Source organism: Amborella trichopoda, chromosome 13 (genome assembly GCF_054954075.1).
Source record: "Amborella trichopoda isolate Santa Cruz 75 chromosome 13, AtrichopodaSantaCruz75HAP2 v2.0, whole genome shotgun sequence".
Taxonomy (NCBI): domain Eukaryota; kingdom Viridiplantae; phylum Streptophyta; class Magnoliopsida; order Amborellales; family Amborellaceae; genus Amborella; species Amborella trichopoda.
In genome coordinates, this window is record NC_142348.1 from 43,569,707 (window position 1) to 43,587,678 (window position 17,972).

General features: G+C 34.9%; 1 protein-coding gene and 1 non-coding gene across 2 annotated transcripts; one reads left to right on the top strand and one right to left on the bottom strand.

Annotated features, from left to right (window-relative positions):
* Positions 1 to 1,674: 1,674 nt before the first annotated feature.
* Positions 1,675 to 3,792, top strand: LOC18442534 (transmembrane protein, putative (DUF247)). Its single transcript, XM_006852749.2, has one exon. It carries the CDS (start codon positions 1,726 to 1,728, stop codon positions 3,439 to 3,441), a length of 1,716 nt encoding a protein of 571 aa, XP_006852811.2. The 5' UTR covers positions 1,675 to 1,725; the 3' UTR covers positions 3,442 to 3,792.
* Positions 3,793 to 9,952: 6,160 nt separating this feature from the next.
* LOC18442535 (putative UPF0481 protein At3g02645) lies at positions 9,953 to 12,400 on the bottom strand. The gene has a single exon (XR_016047500.1). It is a non-coding gene; the product is annotated as a putative UPF0481 protein At3g02645 (transcript).
* Between the last annotated feature and the right edge of the window lie 5,572 nt (positions 12,401 to 17,972).

Below are 17,972 nucleotides of genomic sequence, written 5' to 3' on the forward strand. Positions count from 1 at the left end.
GAACTGTATCCTTTTCAACTCTATGAAATGTTTATATTAAAAATGCATATAACTTTTTTAATAATCATCACATCATCATCTTAGATTTTTTCCAATTAATTGAGATGAGTTACATAAATCCTGATTTTTCATTCTGCTCTATTAAAGACCATATCTTCAATGAGGCAATAAGTCCCTATATCTTTGCAAACTACTTCAATTATATCCTTTTGGTGTATTACTGGCTAACAAAGTTGTTCAACATGGTGTTGAGAACCATAAAAATAGTCATATTCTATTGCTGATGAAATTTTTTAATAATAATTTTGTACATTACTAATGAAAATAGAGCATTCCTTAAACGTGCAGCTCACATTCTATTGCTAGTATATTAGATGCAAAATCCATAAAAAAAAATAGAAAATGAAGAGAGGACACACATCTACATATGAGTCGGTCTACTACCTATATTTATTTTATTTCTTCTCCAAGAAATGGCAATGATATAGCCTATAATCGTTTCTAACAATTTGAGACTCCATACTCATTTTAAATCTAGAAGTAAAATGGTCACGTGTTTCTCCAGTTACATAATTAAACCGAGGCCCTAATCGTTCCCACAGCAGCCACCACCCGTTACACCACATTGAATTACAGAATGTAATTAATCTTAAAAGTTAAAACTCCCCAAAGAGAAGACCGTCGGAAAATCATGGCGGAATTCTCAGGCATTAGCCAGAAAATCCAATGAAATCAGCAACTAAAAACTGTCATGACTTATGAAAAAAAAGAAGAAGAAGCGAATACCACCCCCTGATTTAAATAACGGTCTAAAAACTGTCATGACCTATATATATATAAAAGAAGCAAATACCACGCCCTTGATTTAAATAAGGGTGTGGTTTGTATAAGGCTGAGTATGTAAATGATCAAAGTAAGGCGCACCCACCTTGAAATAGTGTTGAAAGATGTTATGTCGACATTAGAAATCTTTGTGATGGCCTGAAAATTTATTTTTATCTCTAATTAAAAAATTTAAAGCATAAAAAATAGCATAGAGGGAGCAAGTCTATGAACACTTAATCTTGAAATATCACGGTCCAAAAAATATATTACAAGATACATTGTTTTCAAGACTTGAAATCCAATTTTGAGGTCGAGATGATTGATTTGATGATTTTTGGACATCAAAACAACTTCTTCTAAGCATTTTAGTTTGATTGTTTAGGGCCTTGCCTTTACATAAACTTTTTCATTTGAGTATTTTAAAGATGTAAAAGGTTTGTATAAGGTTGCATCCTTAAAATGTAGAATTAAGGTCACTTCAAAAATCCATCATGAAAGGCTACTTTGACGGTGAAAACCCTCTAATTGATCATCTTGACATCTGGGATATATGAATATGAAAAAAAAAAATAATTTGAGTCCTAAAAATATCGTATCTTGTAACACATTATCTAGACAATATATTTTCAAGATTTTGAAGTATTTATAGATCTATTAGATTTGAACCATTTTAAAAATTTAAAATTTTATAATTAGAGATAAAAATAAATTTTCAATCCATCCTAAAATAATTTTACACCAAAATTATATTTAAGATAAAATTTCAGCCTTATACTTTAAACACCCCTGCAAGATAGCCCACCATCACATTATATAAGCACAATCTCGAACAAGGCCCCCTCTGATCCCTTGGCTTCTTTGATCTTTCTGTAATTTCCTAAGTTTCAGAGGGCAAAAACGATGGGTTCTCGACGGGAGGATTCTGTGTCGTCTCATAGCTTTGACGAACAACGTTGGGTCATCCAAATCAGGCAACATCTTGACGAAGACGAGCTTGAAGAGGACGATAATGGCGTTCCAGTCTCCATTTTCACAGTCCCAAAGCTCCTTTCCGCCATTAAACCGGAGGCCTTCAAGCCCCAACTCGTCGCCATTGGACCTTACCACCATTGGAAACCAGAGCTCTACGAAATGCAGCGCTATAAGTTATCGGCTGCTCGTCGAGCGCAGAAAAAATGGCGAAAGTCGCAGAGCTTCAAGTTGCAGAGCGTGGTGGATCAGATATCTAAATTCGAGCGCAGGATTAGGGCTTGTTATCACAGGTACCTTGATTTGATTGGTGAAACCCTGGCATGGATGATGGCTGTTGATGCCTGCTTTTTGCTGGAGTTTTTGAAGGTCTACGGGCCGCCCATTCATGAAGGAGAGGGGAGATCTCTTGTTAGGGTTAGCTCGAGGATGGCACATTTGGTTGATTTCACTAGGAGGAAATCAGCCCATAATGCCATTGTTAGGGATTTGATGATGATGGAAAACCAGATTCCCCTGTTTTTGTTGAGAAAGCTTCTTGAGTTAGAGAACAATTGGGGTTCTAGTCGAGCTGAAAAGGCTTTGGCAGAAATGGTGTCTGGTTTTTGTGCAGAGATTTCACCAATGAAAATCATGGCTTTCTCAGCCAGCGAGGTTGCAGAGAGTGGCCATTTGCTGGACGTCTTGTATAGGATGATGGTGCCATGGCCTAATTCAAAGGAGGATCAGGACTTTGCTCAAGATGAACCTGATGGCATTGAACCAGAAAGCTCTGGGCCCAGCACTACTGGCCATTGCCACCATTTCCGCAAGCTCTTGAGCTCTCTACGTGCATTCTTCTCCTCGATACTGTCTTCCTCCCCATTTCGTCAACTCCAAAGACTTCTCACCTCAAGGCCATTGAAGCTCCTTCTCAAGCTTCCATGGATGATCCTTACCAGTCTCCCCCTCTTCTCTTTCTTGAAAGCTCCATTGGAGTTTCTTGTATTTTCTGATGAGAACAATGACGAGGGGACCTCCTCAAACAAAGAGGCCTCGATCTCAAAGCCCCCACTAATGGAGGAGCTCCATATCCCCTCCGTCACCGACCTATGCAATGCCGGTGTCACTCTTTCTCTTGCCACAGGAGGCATCTCCTCGATCCAGTTTGACCCCAGTACAGGCTCTCTCTCTCTCCCTTCCATCTCTCTGGATGTTAACTCAGAGATAATTATTCGAAATCTCGTGGCCTTTGAGGCAGCATCAGCTCCAGGTCCTTTGATTTTCACCCGATACACCGAGCTGATGAATGGGATCATCGACACCGAGAAAGATGTGGCTTTGATGAGAGAGAGAGGGATTTTGCTGAACCGTTTGAAGAGTGATGAAGAGGCGGCTGAATTATGGAATGGGATGAGCAGATCAGTGAGGCTCACTAAGGTTGAGGGGTTGGATAGAGTGATTGAGGAGGTTAACAAGTACTATGGGAGGAGGTGGAGGGTGGTGATGGCTAAGTTTGTGAGAGAATATGTTTATGGGTGGTGGAGGGGGCTCACAGTGCTGGCGGCGGTGGCACTGCTGCTGCTCACCGCGGTGCAAGCCTTCTGTTCTGTGTACATTTGTAGCCGGTGGCTCTCCATCACCGCCACACCGGTCGGGCGACCGTAAGCCTCTCTTGCTCATTCTCTCTCTCGTGCTTGTGTGTGATACTCTCCCCCAGTATGTGGGTGTCATGGTCTCTCTCTGTATCTCTGTTGGCAGTGCGGGTGTGTGATACCCCTTCTATCTCTCCTAAGGTTGTGTGTGGTTGCACGTGTACGAGTGTGTGTTTTTGTATGCACGTGTGTTATGCATGCATGCATGCATGCATAGGGAGATCTCTCATTGAGTGCGTTGAAGCTTGGTTGTGGATGTGTTGGTTTTTAGAGATGGACGTGGAAGAAAGGTTGATTGCACTGTAAATAATGTAATGCTGCGTTTCTTGATGTGGGGAATAGAATATCTCCGAGGATTGTATGATACAATGCTAATTCTTTATAATATAAAATGGTGGTTTGTATAAGGCTGAGGCCTGAACAATCAAAGTAAGGTGCACCTCAAATAGTGTTGAAAGATGGTGTTCGAGTATGGAAGATGGAAATTTATTTTTATATCTAATTATAAAATTTAAAACTAAAAAAAAGCATAGATCTAACAAATCTATGAGCAGATGAAAATCTTGAAAATTGACAGGCTAGAAAATACACTACAACTATTTTGAAGATTTTAAGTTTTTTTTTTTACATCCATGTATGTCATGGTCGAGATAATCGAATTTGAAAGTTTTTTTGACATCAAAACAATTTCTTCTAATTAATTTTAGAGGTGCGGCTTGATTGTTTAGATAAACATTTTTCCATTTGAAATCAAGCCATAGAATTAGAAGTATACAACAAAGTTTGAAATAATTATATGGCGCAATGGTGTCCACAAAGCTTGAAAACAATTCATCAGTCATTAAACTGATACATAGTGCACATCCAGCCGTCCCATTCTACAGCGATTGTGATCTTCTTGAACTTAAAAGTTTATATAGACCCGACGCTCTAAAGAGTCAAATTAGAGCCCACCTCAAAAAATTCACTAGAAGAGGTTGTTTGATACTCAAATATCATCAAATTGATCATCTCGACATCAAGATGCACGCACATGAGAAAAAAATGGATTTCAAGTTTTAAAAATAGTGCATCTTGTAACGCATTTTCGGACTGTCACGTTTCAAGGTTTTTAAGTTTTCATAGATATGCTCGATCTACACTATTTTTTAAGGTTTAACTTTTATAATTAACGAGAAAAATATATTTTAAGATTATCACAAAGATTTCCAATATTAAAAACACAATTCTTGATACTATTTGAAGGTACGCTTTCCAATATTGAAAACACAATTCTTGACACTATTTGAAGGTACGCTTTACGTCGATTGTATAGAGCATTAGCTCTAACCATGCCTTTTTTTATTATATACTTTTTCATAGTATATTTAATTTCACAATCTCCAATTTTCTTTTGGAGGGTCCTCGATAGAGAAATCAAATATCTCAACTTTTAAGTTGGATTGGGTGGGGTGCAAAAAGAAAATGCACTTAGACAGTCCTACATATTTTTGTAAGGAAAGTCCAAACTAAAGGTGAAGGTTGAGAGAGTTTAAAGGTGAGCTGTAATTATTGCATGCGGCTCCACCTTTGTGGCTTGAAGTATTTTTAAAGTTGAAGAAAGATAGTACTCGGAGGGAATGCAACCTGCCTTATCAACCTAACACACATATATAATTACTAGCGGAATCCATGTGCTTACCACGTCATTTGAATTCTTTTATAGTAAAAAAATCATATGTTTGTGATGGTGAGATTTTGAGTTGCCAGCTTACCTTGTGCGATGAGTTTAGATGCCACTGATAAGTGGATCTAGAGATACCTAGTGAAAAACGTATAAGAATAATCGATTTAACTTATATTAAATTAGAACAAATGAAACTTAAAAATTATAATTTTTCAATTTGACTGATAAATTCATATTATACTTGTAAAGATATATATTTAAGATTTAAAGTTAGCATTCGACTTATATTATTATGAAGTAAACTATTATTTAGAAAAGTAGAACGTGTCTTTTTTGTTGTGGCACTATGTTTTGCTATCCGCTATATATATATATATATATATATATAAGAAAAACCTAAAATGCCTATAGGCGAAATGCTACAGTCAGTGGTTTAAAAATCGAATCGGTGCCTCGGATCGGGAACCCCAAAAACCCACCCAGATCAGTGAATAGGCGATCGAAATCAGAAATAAGCCGAATAGGTGGGATTAAGCCTTAAAAAAAATAAAAAATAAAAACTAAAATTCATTATAAATGTTGTTTTTTAGGAATCCAATAAAAAATGTGCGTACTCCATTAAGAACTTTCATTTCTTTGCATCAATATGCAAAATGGAGATGTTCTTCCCCTTATAAACTATTGTTAACCATTAAATTTACATCAGAAAAAGAGAAGCATAGAATTATCATAGATTATAATTAGATGAAAATAGAAAAAAATATTCTTATACTAAGAAAAACAAAAACATACAGTCATTTGATGTATCAATCAAAATTTAATTACGTATCTAGATTTAGGAAGATACACTTTTGTGCATAAAAAAAAAATGACGATAAAATTAAAACTTTTAGATGTCATCATCTCTTTTGCCAACAAATTATAAAACTTTTGCCCCATTCAATACTTTAAGATGTCATCATCTCTTCAAAAGACTTACAATGTTAATAAATCAGAAAGACTACAAGCACAAAACCATGAAATGATGGCAATGAAACATGAATACAGAAAACTATGAAACTTAATAAAAGCATTACATTATTAGCATTTACAGTCATAGAAGAAAGGGAATAGAATGAAATGCCACAATCTTCATAAAAATTCAAGTAATAATATTACATATTTGATATTTGCATCCATTACATCTAGTTCAGAAAAATAGGAAAATCGACCAAAATAAATGCTTAATCATAAAAAATATGCCTACAATCCTTTGAGTAACACTTTAAAGTTCAAAACCCCTCTTATTTTGATCACAAAAACCACTTATTTATCCTAAAATTAACCAAATCGCGGATTTTATATGAAACTTAGGGTTCATCGTGAATCAGTCGCGATTCCTTCATAAATTGATGAACAAAAATTTGTTAAAAATCAAACATTAATTATACAAGAAAAAATCGATTTATTCAAAAATCGAGCTCGATTTCTTCGAACTCAAATACATTGCCTGAACTCGATTTCTTCAAAAATCGAGCTAAAGAAGAGTTGAATTGGAAAAAATACTTCTACAATCATCTGAATCACACATTGAACTTCAAAAATCATCTGATTTTGATCCAAATAACTCACTAAATCGGCTCTAAATCATGAAAAGGCGGATTTTAATTGAAACTTAGGTTTCTTCATGATACAGTCACGATTTCTTCATAAATTGATAAACAAATACTTGTTAATGATAAAATTAAATTATACAATCATCAGATGAACATCAAGAGCTTCAAAAAGCTTAAGAAATCATGCATTTTGATGCTCAATTTCAGCAAAAATCATAAGTTTGGTAGATTGAACTCAGAGACGTAACCTGAGCTCGATTTCTTAAAAAATCGAGCATAAGAAAAGTTGGATCAGAAAAAATACTTATGCAATCCTCTGAATCAACCCTCTGATTTTACGTAAACTAACTCACTAAATCAGGTCTAAATCATGCAAAGCGAAAAGTTGAGAACTCCACCTATTTTTTGCAAAACCGTTGATCCAATCTCCCATTTTATAACATTTTAATGAATTATTGTGAGCAATAATACTCTGCAAAGCCTGTCATGCTTCAATAATGCATCAAAAAGTGAAAATCACAAGATAGTTTCATTATTCATGTATGAAATCAGTGAGACTTGCCCTAAAATCGGTCAAACTTAGCGTTTTTTTATAGGAATCAGGCAAATCTTGTTTTTTCGTAGGATCCAGACTATGGTTGCTGATTCCCGATCTTGATCAGATCGGCTTTTTTTTTTATCCCTTACTACAGTGTTTTGCCTCCCTCACAGACTTGCTATGTCCTTGGAGGTTTATTGAATGGACCCGCAATAGATGGCGCCATCCGATGTAGTTTCGTGCCATCTGCTGTGTTTTCCCACCATCCATTACGGTTTATTAAAAAAATGCTCCATATATAAAACAAGGGTATAGAAGTGTCAAACATTATTGAGTATAATGATAAATTTCTCCGTAGTGTGAGCACCATAACATAACATTTTATATATATATATATATATATATATATATATATATATATATATATATATGGGAAAAGGTAACAAAACATGTGGTAGCTATAATGAATATTAATATAGATGGAATCTCACTTGTTAGGTCTTCATCAGATGGTTCAAAATACATATCACTATCTGAATTTTAATCTGTTTTTTAAAAAATTAGATCATGATGAAATTTTAGGCGTGTACTAGAAAATAGGGCGTACAAGAAAAAATATAAAACAAATATTTTCTAACATATAAAATGATTAAAATATCTCTGAAAAATGATGGGGTTAATTTGATCATTTTAAATTCTTCAAAATATTTTTTTTATATTTTTATATTGTGCTCAATAGTATTAGGTATGTACACCCAAAATTTCATTTTAATTTGAATTATAAAAACAAATATTAAAATTAAAATAGCGATATGTATTTTGAACCACTCGTTAAAGATCTGACGTCTAGGATCACACCTATATTAATATTCATTATAGCTGTTAGTGTTTGGTTGCTTTAAAGTCTCACCTCGAATCTTCATTTGGAGAGCGCTTTGGGCATTGAAAATCTTTATGATGGCTCTAAATCAATTCCTAACACTGACTCTGAAATTTGAAACATTGTCAAATCTTGTGAGATACGTATACATTTATTTTTAGGGTGAAATGGAAGACTAGATAATGTGGTTCTATATACACTTTTTTTTGTCTTGAAATTGTATTTTCTTTTTTCATAACCACATGGCCTTGGCTAAGGTGATCAAATCCAATGTTTTCCGACATAAGAACTGCAATTCTCAGTAATTTTTTAAGTGAGGCTTTACTTATTTTGATAGGGCTACAACCCCACTAAAATATGTTCCTATATATATATACAGGAGAATGATTTCATGCAACGGTTGTACAGTAGTATAATGCATCCATCTTCAAAAACTATGTTAGAGACATTTGTTTGACACAAATTTTTAAATGTACACTCTTTTCATTCTGAAGAACAATCACAAAAAAAATAAAATTTGAAAAAATGCTCTAGAAAGTTTTCATTCTAGGCCAATTAATCTAAGCCGTCTATTTTATTGAGATGGTTAGATATGGGCCTCAGAGGGATTTTTTTATTCCCAAAATCTTTATATTGCTTTATCATTATCAGATTAATAATGCTAAAAAATAAAAATAAAATGATTTTGAATTTGTTAAAGCCTAGATCTTGAAATTCACCAAATGGTTGGTCGAGATTCTTTGTTGGATGGGTACTAACTTTGACCATATGGTGCAAATTGAAATTATTTTTTCGTATGACTGATTATGAGGATGAAGAGAATATGTTGCAAAATTTGAGGTCATATAAATGTCAAAAATATTGTTTTCTAGAGGTGTGATTGCATTGTAGTATTATACAGCCTATGCATTAGATCATTGCTTTTATATATATATATATATATATATATATATATATATATATATATATATATATATATATATATATATATTAGTGTTGGGTTTGATCAAGGCAGGTTCCATTCCCTCGCCGTACGATCATTCTTCAACTTTAAAAATATTCCCAAGCCACAAAGGTGGAGCCGCTTACAATAGATACAGCTCGCCTTTATGCTCTCTCTACATAATCCTTTAGTTAGAGCTTTATTTTTCTTTTGTTGACAAGTACCTTGGTGGTGCTTTGAAATATTTGGTTTCCCTATGGATGACCCTCCAAAGAACATTTGAGAATGTGAACCAGTAATATATTTCTTAATATGAAAAATTATATGATAAGAATATCCTTCTTTAGTGCAAAGATCACAATCGATGTAGAATGGGATGGCTGGATGTACACTATTGATAAGTTCAGTGAACGATGAACTTGTTTTCAAGCTTTGAAAAAACCTTTGCTTAATATAGTTATTTTAAGACAGCTAAAAATAATTATGACCACTTTATATTATGAAAAAATAGTATTGTATTGAAAAAATATTTTCATACACTCTCTCTTTAGATTTTATTTCCCTAACAAACCCAACAATTCAAAACATATCTAATGGTATGTATTATATTTTCTAACCATCAAGACTAACTTTTATCGCTTTGACCATATTTATTTAACATTAAAAAAAGTAAAAAAGGCAGGATTTTTATTCCTTACTGACCCCCTTCCCTCTCTTCTTGTGTTTCTCCCTCAAACCTCTCTCTCTCACTTTCTCTATTGGTTTATTTTTTGGTTTTTTTTTTTGTTTAGTTGTTTTGCATAGTTTTATTTTGTGAATGTTATGCAAAATGAAGTGCGAAGAGAACCACAAAAAGAGAGATAAAAAGCTTTAGAAAAGAATAAAATTTGTTTGGACCAAAATAACGGGTCAAAGGGATAACTATGCCCCAGATACATTTTGAAACCTTAAACATGTTGACAAATGCCACTAAAAACCACATCTACACTGATATTTTCCGCATTGTATGATACAATATTTACTGGTATATTTTATTCCCCACATAAAGGAAGAAAGGATCACTTGGGATCGAGCTTTCTTCACACGTCCATCTCTCAAAACCAAGCCAAACTTGAACAACCTCACACATCAGCCGCGCTCAATAAGAAATATCTCTAAACGTGGATGAATGCACCCCACACGTGCACTAAAAAAAACACAATCACACACAACATTAGGGGAGAGAGAAGGAGTATCATACACCTGCACTCGCCGTGCCACATAGATACAGAGAGAGCGAGAGACGGCAGTATCACAAACAAGTAAGAGAGAGGGTGAGGTTCGCCGTCACCCAACAGGTGCGGCGGTGATGGCAAGCCACCGTCTACAAACGTAGACAGAACAGAAGGCTTGCACCCCTGTGAGCAGCAGCAGCGCCACCGCCGCCAACACCGTGAGGCCCCTCCACCACCCATAAACATACTCCCTCACAAGCTTAGCCATTACCACCCTCCAGCTTCTCCCATAGTACTTGTTAACCTCCTCAATCACTCTATCCAACCCCTCCACCTCAGTGAGCCTCACTGATCTGCTGATCCCATTCCATAATTCAGCCACCTCCTTATCACTCTTCAAACGGTTCACCAAAATCCCTTTCTCTCTCATCAAAGCCACGTCTTTGTCGGTGTCGATGATCCCATTCATCAGCTCGGTGTATCGGGTGAAAATCAATGGACCTGGAGCTGATGCTGCCTCAAAGGCCACGAGATTTCGAAGAATTATCTCTGAGTTAACATCCAGAGAGATGGAAGGGAGAGAGAGAGAGCCTGTACTGGGGTCGAACTGGATCGAGGAGATGCCTCCCGTGGAAAGAGAGAGAGTGATACCGGCATTGCATAGGTCGGTTACTGAGGGAATGTGGAGCTCCTCCATTAATGGGGGCTTTGAGATCGAGGCGTCTTTGTTTGAGGAGGTCCCATCTTCATTCTTCTCACCAGATAATGCAAGAAATTCTATTGGAGTTTTCAAGAAAGAGAAGAGAGGGAGACTGGTGAGGATCTTCCATGGAAGCTTGAGAAGGAATTTCAATGGCCTTGAGATGAGAAGACTTCGGAGTCGACGAAATGGGGGAGAAGATATTACTGAGGAGAAGAACGAACTTAGAGAGCTCAAGAGACTGCGGATTTGGTTGCAATAGTCAGTAGTGCTGGGCTCAGAGCGCTGTGGTTCAATGCCATCGGGCTCCTCTTGATCAAATTCTTGATCCTCCTTTGCATTAGGCCTTGGTACCATCATTCTATACAAGACCTCGAGCAAATGGCCACTCTCTGCAAACTCCTTGGCCGAGAAAGCCATGATTTTCAATGGTGAAATCTCTGCACAAAAACCAGACACCATTGCTGCAAAAGCCTCTTCAGCTTGATTAGAAACGCAATTGTTCTCTAACTCAAGAAGCTTTCTCAGCAAAAACAGGGGAATCTGGTTTTCCATCATCATCAAATCCCTAACAATGGCATTATGGGCTGATTTCCTCCTAGTGAAATCAACCAAATGTTGCATCCTCGAGCTAACCCTAACAAGAGATTTCCCCTCTTCGCCATGAATGGGTGGCCCATAGACCTTCAAAAACTCAACCAAAAAGCAGGCATCAACAGCCGTCATCCATGACAGCGTTTCACAACTGAAGTCAAGATACCTGTGATAACAAGCCCTTATCCTGTTCTCGAATTTACTAATCTGGTCCACCACGCTCTGCAACTTGATGCCCTGTGACTTTTGCCATTGTCTCTGAGCTCGACAAGCAGCCGATAACTTATAGCGTTGCATTTCATAAAGCTCTGGTCTCCAATGGTGGTAAGGTCCAATGGCGACCAGTTGAGGCGTGAAGGCCTCCGGTTTAATAGTGGAGAGGGGCTTTGGAACTGTAAAAATGGAGACTGGAAAGCCATTATCATCCTCTTCGAGATCGTATTCATCAAGATGTTGCCTAATTTGGATGACCCAACGTTGTTCGTCAAAGCTCTGAGACGACGCACAGTCCTCCGGTCGAGAACCCATCGTTTTTTCCCTATGAAAACTTATGAAATTGCAGAAAGATCAATGAAGATAAGGGGTCAGACGAGGTCCTTGTTCGCTTATATAATGCGGTGGGTTTAATTGTGGGAAAACTGTGTGAACCAAACAACATATAACTATGTCACCACATTTCTTAGCCCTTTGAATCAAAATCAGTGGCTACAATTGTTAATGTCACACATAGTTCTTTTTTTTTTTTTTTGTACAAAATAGTTTCTGGTGAAATTTTGGGAAGTCTTATCAAAAACCTACGGTGAACATGGAAAAAAATAAAAAATTAATATTTTTTTTATAAATATAAATGATCAAAATATCCTTGATATTTTTATAAATTTTATATAATTTTTTTTCATAGAAAATATTTGTTTATTATTTTTATCATGTACATCCCCATCACATCTATGCGCATGCCAAATTTTTCTTCAAAATGATACATAAAACAAAACTTAAATACAAAAAACTACGAGTCATCCAATCAAGATATGACGAATAGGAACCAGCTTGTGACATTGTGATTCATGCCATCGCAGCCATCTACTCAGATCTCACGGCTACGATTAGAGGTCACATAATTCCCTTTTAAGATTAATTACTTTCTATAATTTAATGTATTGTAACGTGCGGATACTGCTGTGGAAACGCCGGCCTTGGTTTAATCATGTAACTCGAGGAAGACGTGACGATTTTACTTCTTGATTTAAAATGTGCATGGAGTAAGGCACGCTCCAAATATTTGGAATGATTATAGGCTCTATCCTTGCATTCCTTGTAGAACATCTAAATAAATATAGGGACTTGGCCGACTCATATGTAACGTGCGTCTTCTCTCCATTATCCAATCTTGAGATGGATTTTGCATCCAATAGTTCAGGTACTAGCAATAGAACGGGCATTAAATCATCAAGGCATGCACTATTTTCATAAGTAATATACAAAATTATTGTATATTTTTAATATAAACATTTCATCTTATTTTTTGAAATATATTTTAGGACTTAATAAATTTATTTTTACTAATATAAAATCTCTCATGCATTTTCAAAAATATAATAGGACTAATGTCCCGTCTTAATTTTAATAAATAAATTTTATAATTTTCTAATAATTTTGACTATTTTCAATTAATATAGGGAAACTCATTAATAAAAATTTGAAAGGACAACACATAAAATATTAATTATGAAATGTTCAAGTTCTAACTATATGTATATTGTCAATAACAAAAAATTTTAAACTAAAAATTTAGTACTTTATTATTTAGTTAATAAGTTTATATTATAGTTACATATCGTTTATTAGAATTTAAAGTTAATACTTTATTGATGATAGTCCTTTGGCTACTGGCTTTTTAATTTATTCCTTGTAATTCTAAGTGCAACTGTTGATCTGATCATCTAAACGAAAAAGTTTATATAAGGAAGCAACCTTATAATGTAGAACTATGGATGCACCTCAAAAATCCATTGGAAAAATGTAGTTTTAATGTTGAAAAACCCTTTGGTTGATCATCTCGACATTGAGATGTATGACCATGAAAAATAAAAAGATTTTAAGTTTAAAAAATGGTACATTTTACAATATATTATCTACACCATCTATTTTCAAGATTTCCATATGTTTATAGATCTACTTGATTTGAACCATTTTTTAAATTTAAAATTTGATAATTAAATATAAAAATAGATTTTGAGATAATCCTAAGAACATTTTACATCAAAATTATATACCATGATAAAATTTAAAGGCGCACCTTACCTCTACAGCTACGGATGCATCTGTATGCAACCTGCACCCTTATCTAATTGTTAGGTCGATAATAAAAATTGTGAGTGACCCCATTGATACTCTTTATGGTTTAAAAAATTAATACAAATATACTTTATATAGGTTTATTTATGCCTATTTTGCTGTATAGTATACACCTATTTGTATTATTTCATCCAAAAAACTTATTTTGCATTATAAATTATACATATTTTGCATTATACTTATTTTTCATTATAAGTTATTATTATCAATTTAAATCGTTTATATTTATTTATAGAATTTTTAAAATTTAAGTTTTTAAAACTATACTTGTAAAATAAATTATTATAAATATGATTTATATTTTTAATAAAAATTTACCTTGTGTATATATTTGTAGCTTTCTAAATAAATATTAAGAAATACTATAAATGTAAATATACTAAATTTGATATATTTGTTTATCTTAGAATACAAATTATATTTGAGATTATCTACAAAGAGACCATTTATCTTTTGTACATGGAGGCCACAATCATTCTCACTCATTTGATGTCAAATTATATGGCTTAGGTTGAGTCACACAGTTCAAGAATTTATTCTTTTCGGTAATTTATTTCTATTCAATGACACTCTTACAACAACCCATTTTGAATTTAAGGGACAAGAACGATTTTGACCTCCATGTACAAAAGATAAATGGTCACAATCTCATTATATTTTATTAGATATTCAAGAACTCAATTGTCTTTTTCTTTAAAAATGTTGGTCATTTAATAAAAATTCTAAAGTAATTGTTTTTGCTTATGCCAGGTCAAGAAATAAATGCTATGGTCTTTCGGGTTTGGAAATTTGTATAACATACTCTTTTGGGAACATACTAGATAATAACTCTAACAAAATCGACTAAGTATTTTTTAGATCTAATATTTAGAAATCAATGCTTAATCGCAAATGAATACTTTTAGTTCAAAAAATGAACTTTTTTATTTTTTAAAAATACTAAAATATATCTGAGGAAAAACGAATGGTTGTATGTAAACACCATCATGAAACTTTACCGTATTATCATTTATGTACATGGTAAATCTAAAAGTTATCCCAATCAAGCCCCTAACGTTGAAAATGATTTCTTGATGGACAGTGCTCCCAAAGCTGTTGGTCTTTCGGGCTCCCTTGATCACTCATTATTTGTATCGATTTTGGATCCAAATTTGTAATGATCTATAACCTACATTATAATAATCATGAATATAATAAAATAAAATTTTAAAATATTTTTATTAAAATATTTTTAATAAAAAATAAAATTAACAAGTAGTTGATGTTCCGAACATGTCAGACCCAGGGTAAAGTGCAAAAACGAATATAAAAATTCCATGATAGGAAACCAGGCCCAGCTCCGGTTCCTGGGGCAGGAGCGTCAGATCGACAGCTGCCCAAAGGTTCAAAGCTAGGGGAATTGAAAAATGGTGCTGCTCTATTCATACTACATACACAGAGAAGAGAGAGAGAGGGTTGTTGCTTCTTCATACAAGGCAAATGGATTATAGAAAACATTGGCCGTATTTCGTACTACACACAGGAGGGTGGTCTCTATGAATTGAAGGATATGGATTTCAGAATCAAAAGATCTCCTTATTCATATCAAACAAAGAGACACAGTCGAACTGTCTTGCACATGGTAGAAAAAGCTACGATCAAAATGGGGAACTGAAATACGCCTCTTGAGGCTCAGGGTTGGTAGCTTCCACGTCTTGTTGGTCATGTCGCGCTGCCCTGTTGCTTCCTCCCATTTACGCTGCAGCTCCTCATTCCTCTTCTTGTGGAGCTCCAGCTCGCTGGTTAAGCATCCGTTCTCCAATTGCAGGTTCCGGATCAAATCCAAAACTCAATTTTGTGATTCTTGGCCTCCTCTCTCTCATCTTCAGTTTCAATTTCTTGATTCTTGGCCTCCTCTTGCTCTTTCTGTGCCATTATTTCATAAATTTCTTGATTTCTTGGCCTGATCTTGCTCTTCTTGCGAGGGAAAGACAGGGACAACCTGGAAACGATCCTCATCAAAATTCGGCCTCCTCGTCCTCTTATGCAACGCATCAGCTCCGTCCTTGTCGACCTTCCGCTTAGGGAGGCCTCCGGCCTCTGCCATTGCCCTGAACCTCACCTCCACACTTGGCAAAACCCTCAAAAAATGCTTCACCAAATACTTTTACCACTTGCAGTGCTTAAAGAAGGAATGCTTCAAAAACCCAGAGGGGGTAGAGAGAGAGAGAGAGAGTTCGAAAATGAGAGGGGCCGGGAAAGAAGGTAGAATATATATATATATATATATATAGGGGTGTGGGAGATTCTTGAGCGGTTGGTTGGACGTTACAGCTCGACACCGCTCGCTATTCATACTCTCCACTCATTTGCGCACCTCTGCTTTGGCAGTTGGCATGAGACAGTTGGGCCGGATTCCATTTCTACTGCTTGTTGGTCAAGTACAACCGTGATCAGTCTTCATGGTGAGGTTGAGGTTGAGGGAACACCTGTCCGCTCCTTACAAAACTTGATTCTGAGGTCTCGACCATGGTTACCGGGAGCGAGAGCGGCTCCTGTTCCTGAGAGCAGGTGTGATGGATCGATGGCTGCCCAAAGCTTCGGAGCTCGAGGAGCGAGCTCCCGTAAGGGTAGAAGTTACGGATCGAGATCCCGTCCATGTAAAATGGGATCGTGCTCCCGTGTCTATTAGGATCACACTTCCATCGACAACAAGAACGAAATTCTATTTAATGTTGAGTCTTGCCCCCATCTAAAAAATACCGTGATCCTATTTGGATAAGAGCGAATTTCTTTCATTGTAGGATCGTGTCTCGGACAATAGTGGTCTGCGCCCCAATCGCAGAACTCCACTTGTATGAAGAGCCCAATTGCATTATATATAGATTCGTGCACCCACTAAGCAAGGCTGCCCTTTCCCATACAAATGCGATCTCGATTTGATTAAATTTAGAAACCATTGTTATATCTAGCAATGGCCCATGCGGCTAGATCCATGAACAACCAATCATGGATGTCCATAGATTAATTAAAGCCCATTAATCTAGTATGAAATAAAGTCTTCCATTGCTAACAACGATTAATGTTAGTATTGCTTAAAATCTCATACATGATACGGAAATGAGCTTTATATTGGCATTTGTATACATGGAAATATATTGTCTAGGAATCAAATTAGAGTAGTGATCTAATACAACGGTTGTATTATAGTATAATGCAACCACACTTCTAGAAATCCATGTATGTGGTATTTGTATGACCCAAAATTTTACGCACACATACAATCTTCATCTCAATCATCAATTTCAAAAAAATTAAATTTCAATTTGAATCCTAGATATGGTCAAAATCAGTCCCCTCCAACAAAGAATGTAGACCATTCATTTGGTAAATTTCAAAATCTTAGCCTTTACAAACTCAAAATCATTGTTTTATTTTTTAATATTGTTCATCTAATGATAGTAATACCATCTAAAAAATATGGAAAAGAAAAATCCTTCTAAAGCCTAGATCTAAGCGTCTTATTAAAATGGACGGCCTATGTTAATTTGGCTAAATAAATACTTTCTAGGTTGTATTTTAAAAATTATTGTTTGTGATTATTCATTAAGATGAAAAGAGTATATATTCTAAAATTTGGTTCAAACAAATGGTTCTATCATGGTTTTTAAAGATTGTTGCATTATATTACTATACAGCTGTTGCATGAAATCACTGCCCCTCGAATTATTAGAGTAATACATTAAAACATAATGTTGTTGTTTGGGTACTATTTGGATCCAACCTAAGCATATATGGTTATTGTTAGGCTTAAATTTGGGAAATGCATCACCGTTATTTTTGAGTTGAAATAACTATATGAAAATTTTACTAAAAATATTAATTTTTATATTTAAAAGATATTTTTATTTAGGAAATTTCTTTAAGAAAGTTATAAAATGGTAAAATAAATTTATTCAAAATTTCAAAAAAATTATTGTCAGAGAAATAAACGTAATTTTAAATATATGTATATATATATATATATATATATATATATATATATATATATATATATATATATATATATATATATATATA

What these genes read in the sequence shown, in the direction of transcription:
- LOC18442534 (XM_006852749.2), top strand. Translation starts at nt 1,726, where the DNA reads ATGGGTTCTCGACGGGAGGATTCTGTGTCGTCTCATAGCTTTGACGAA.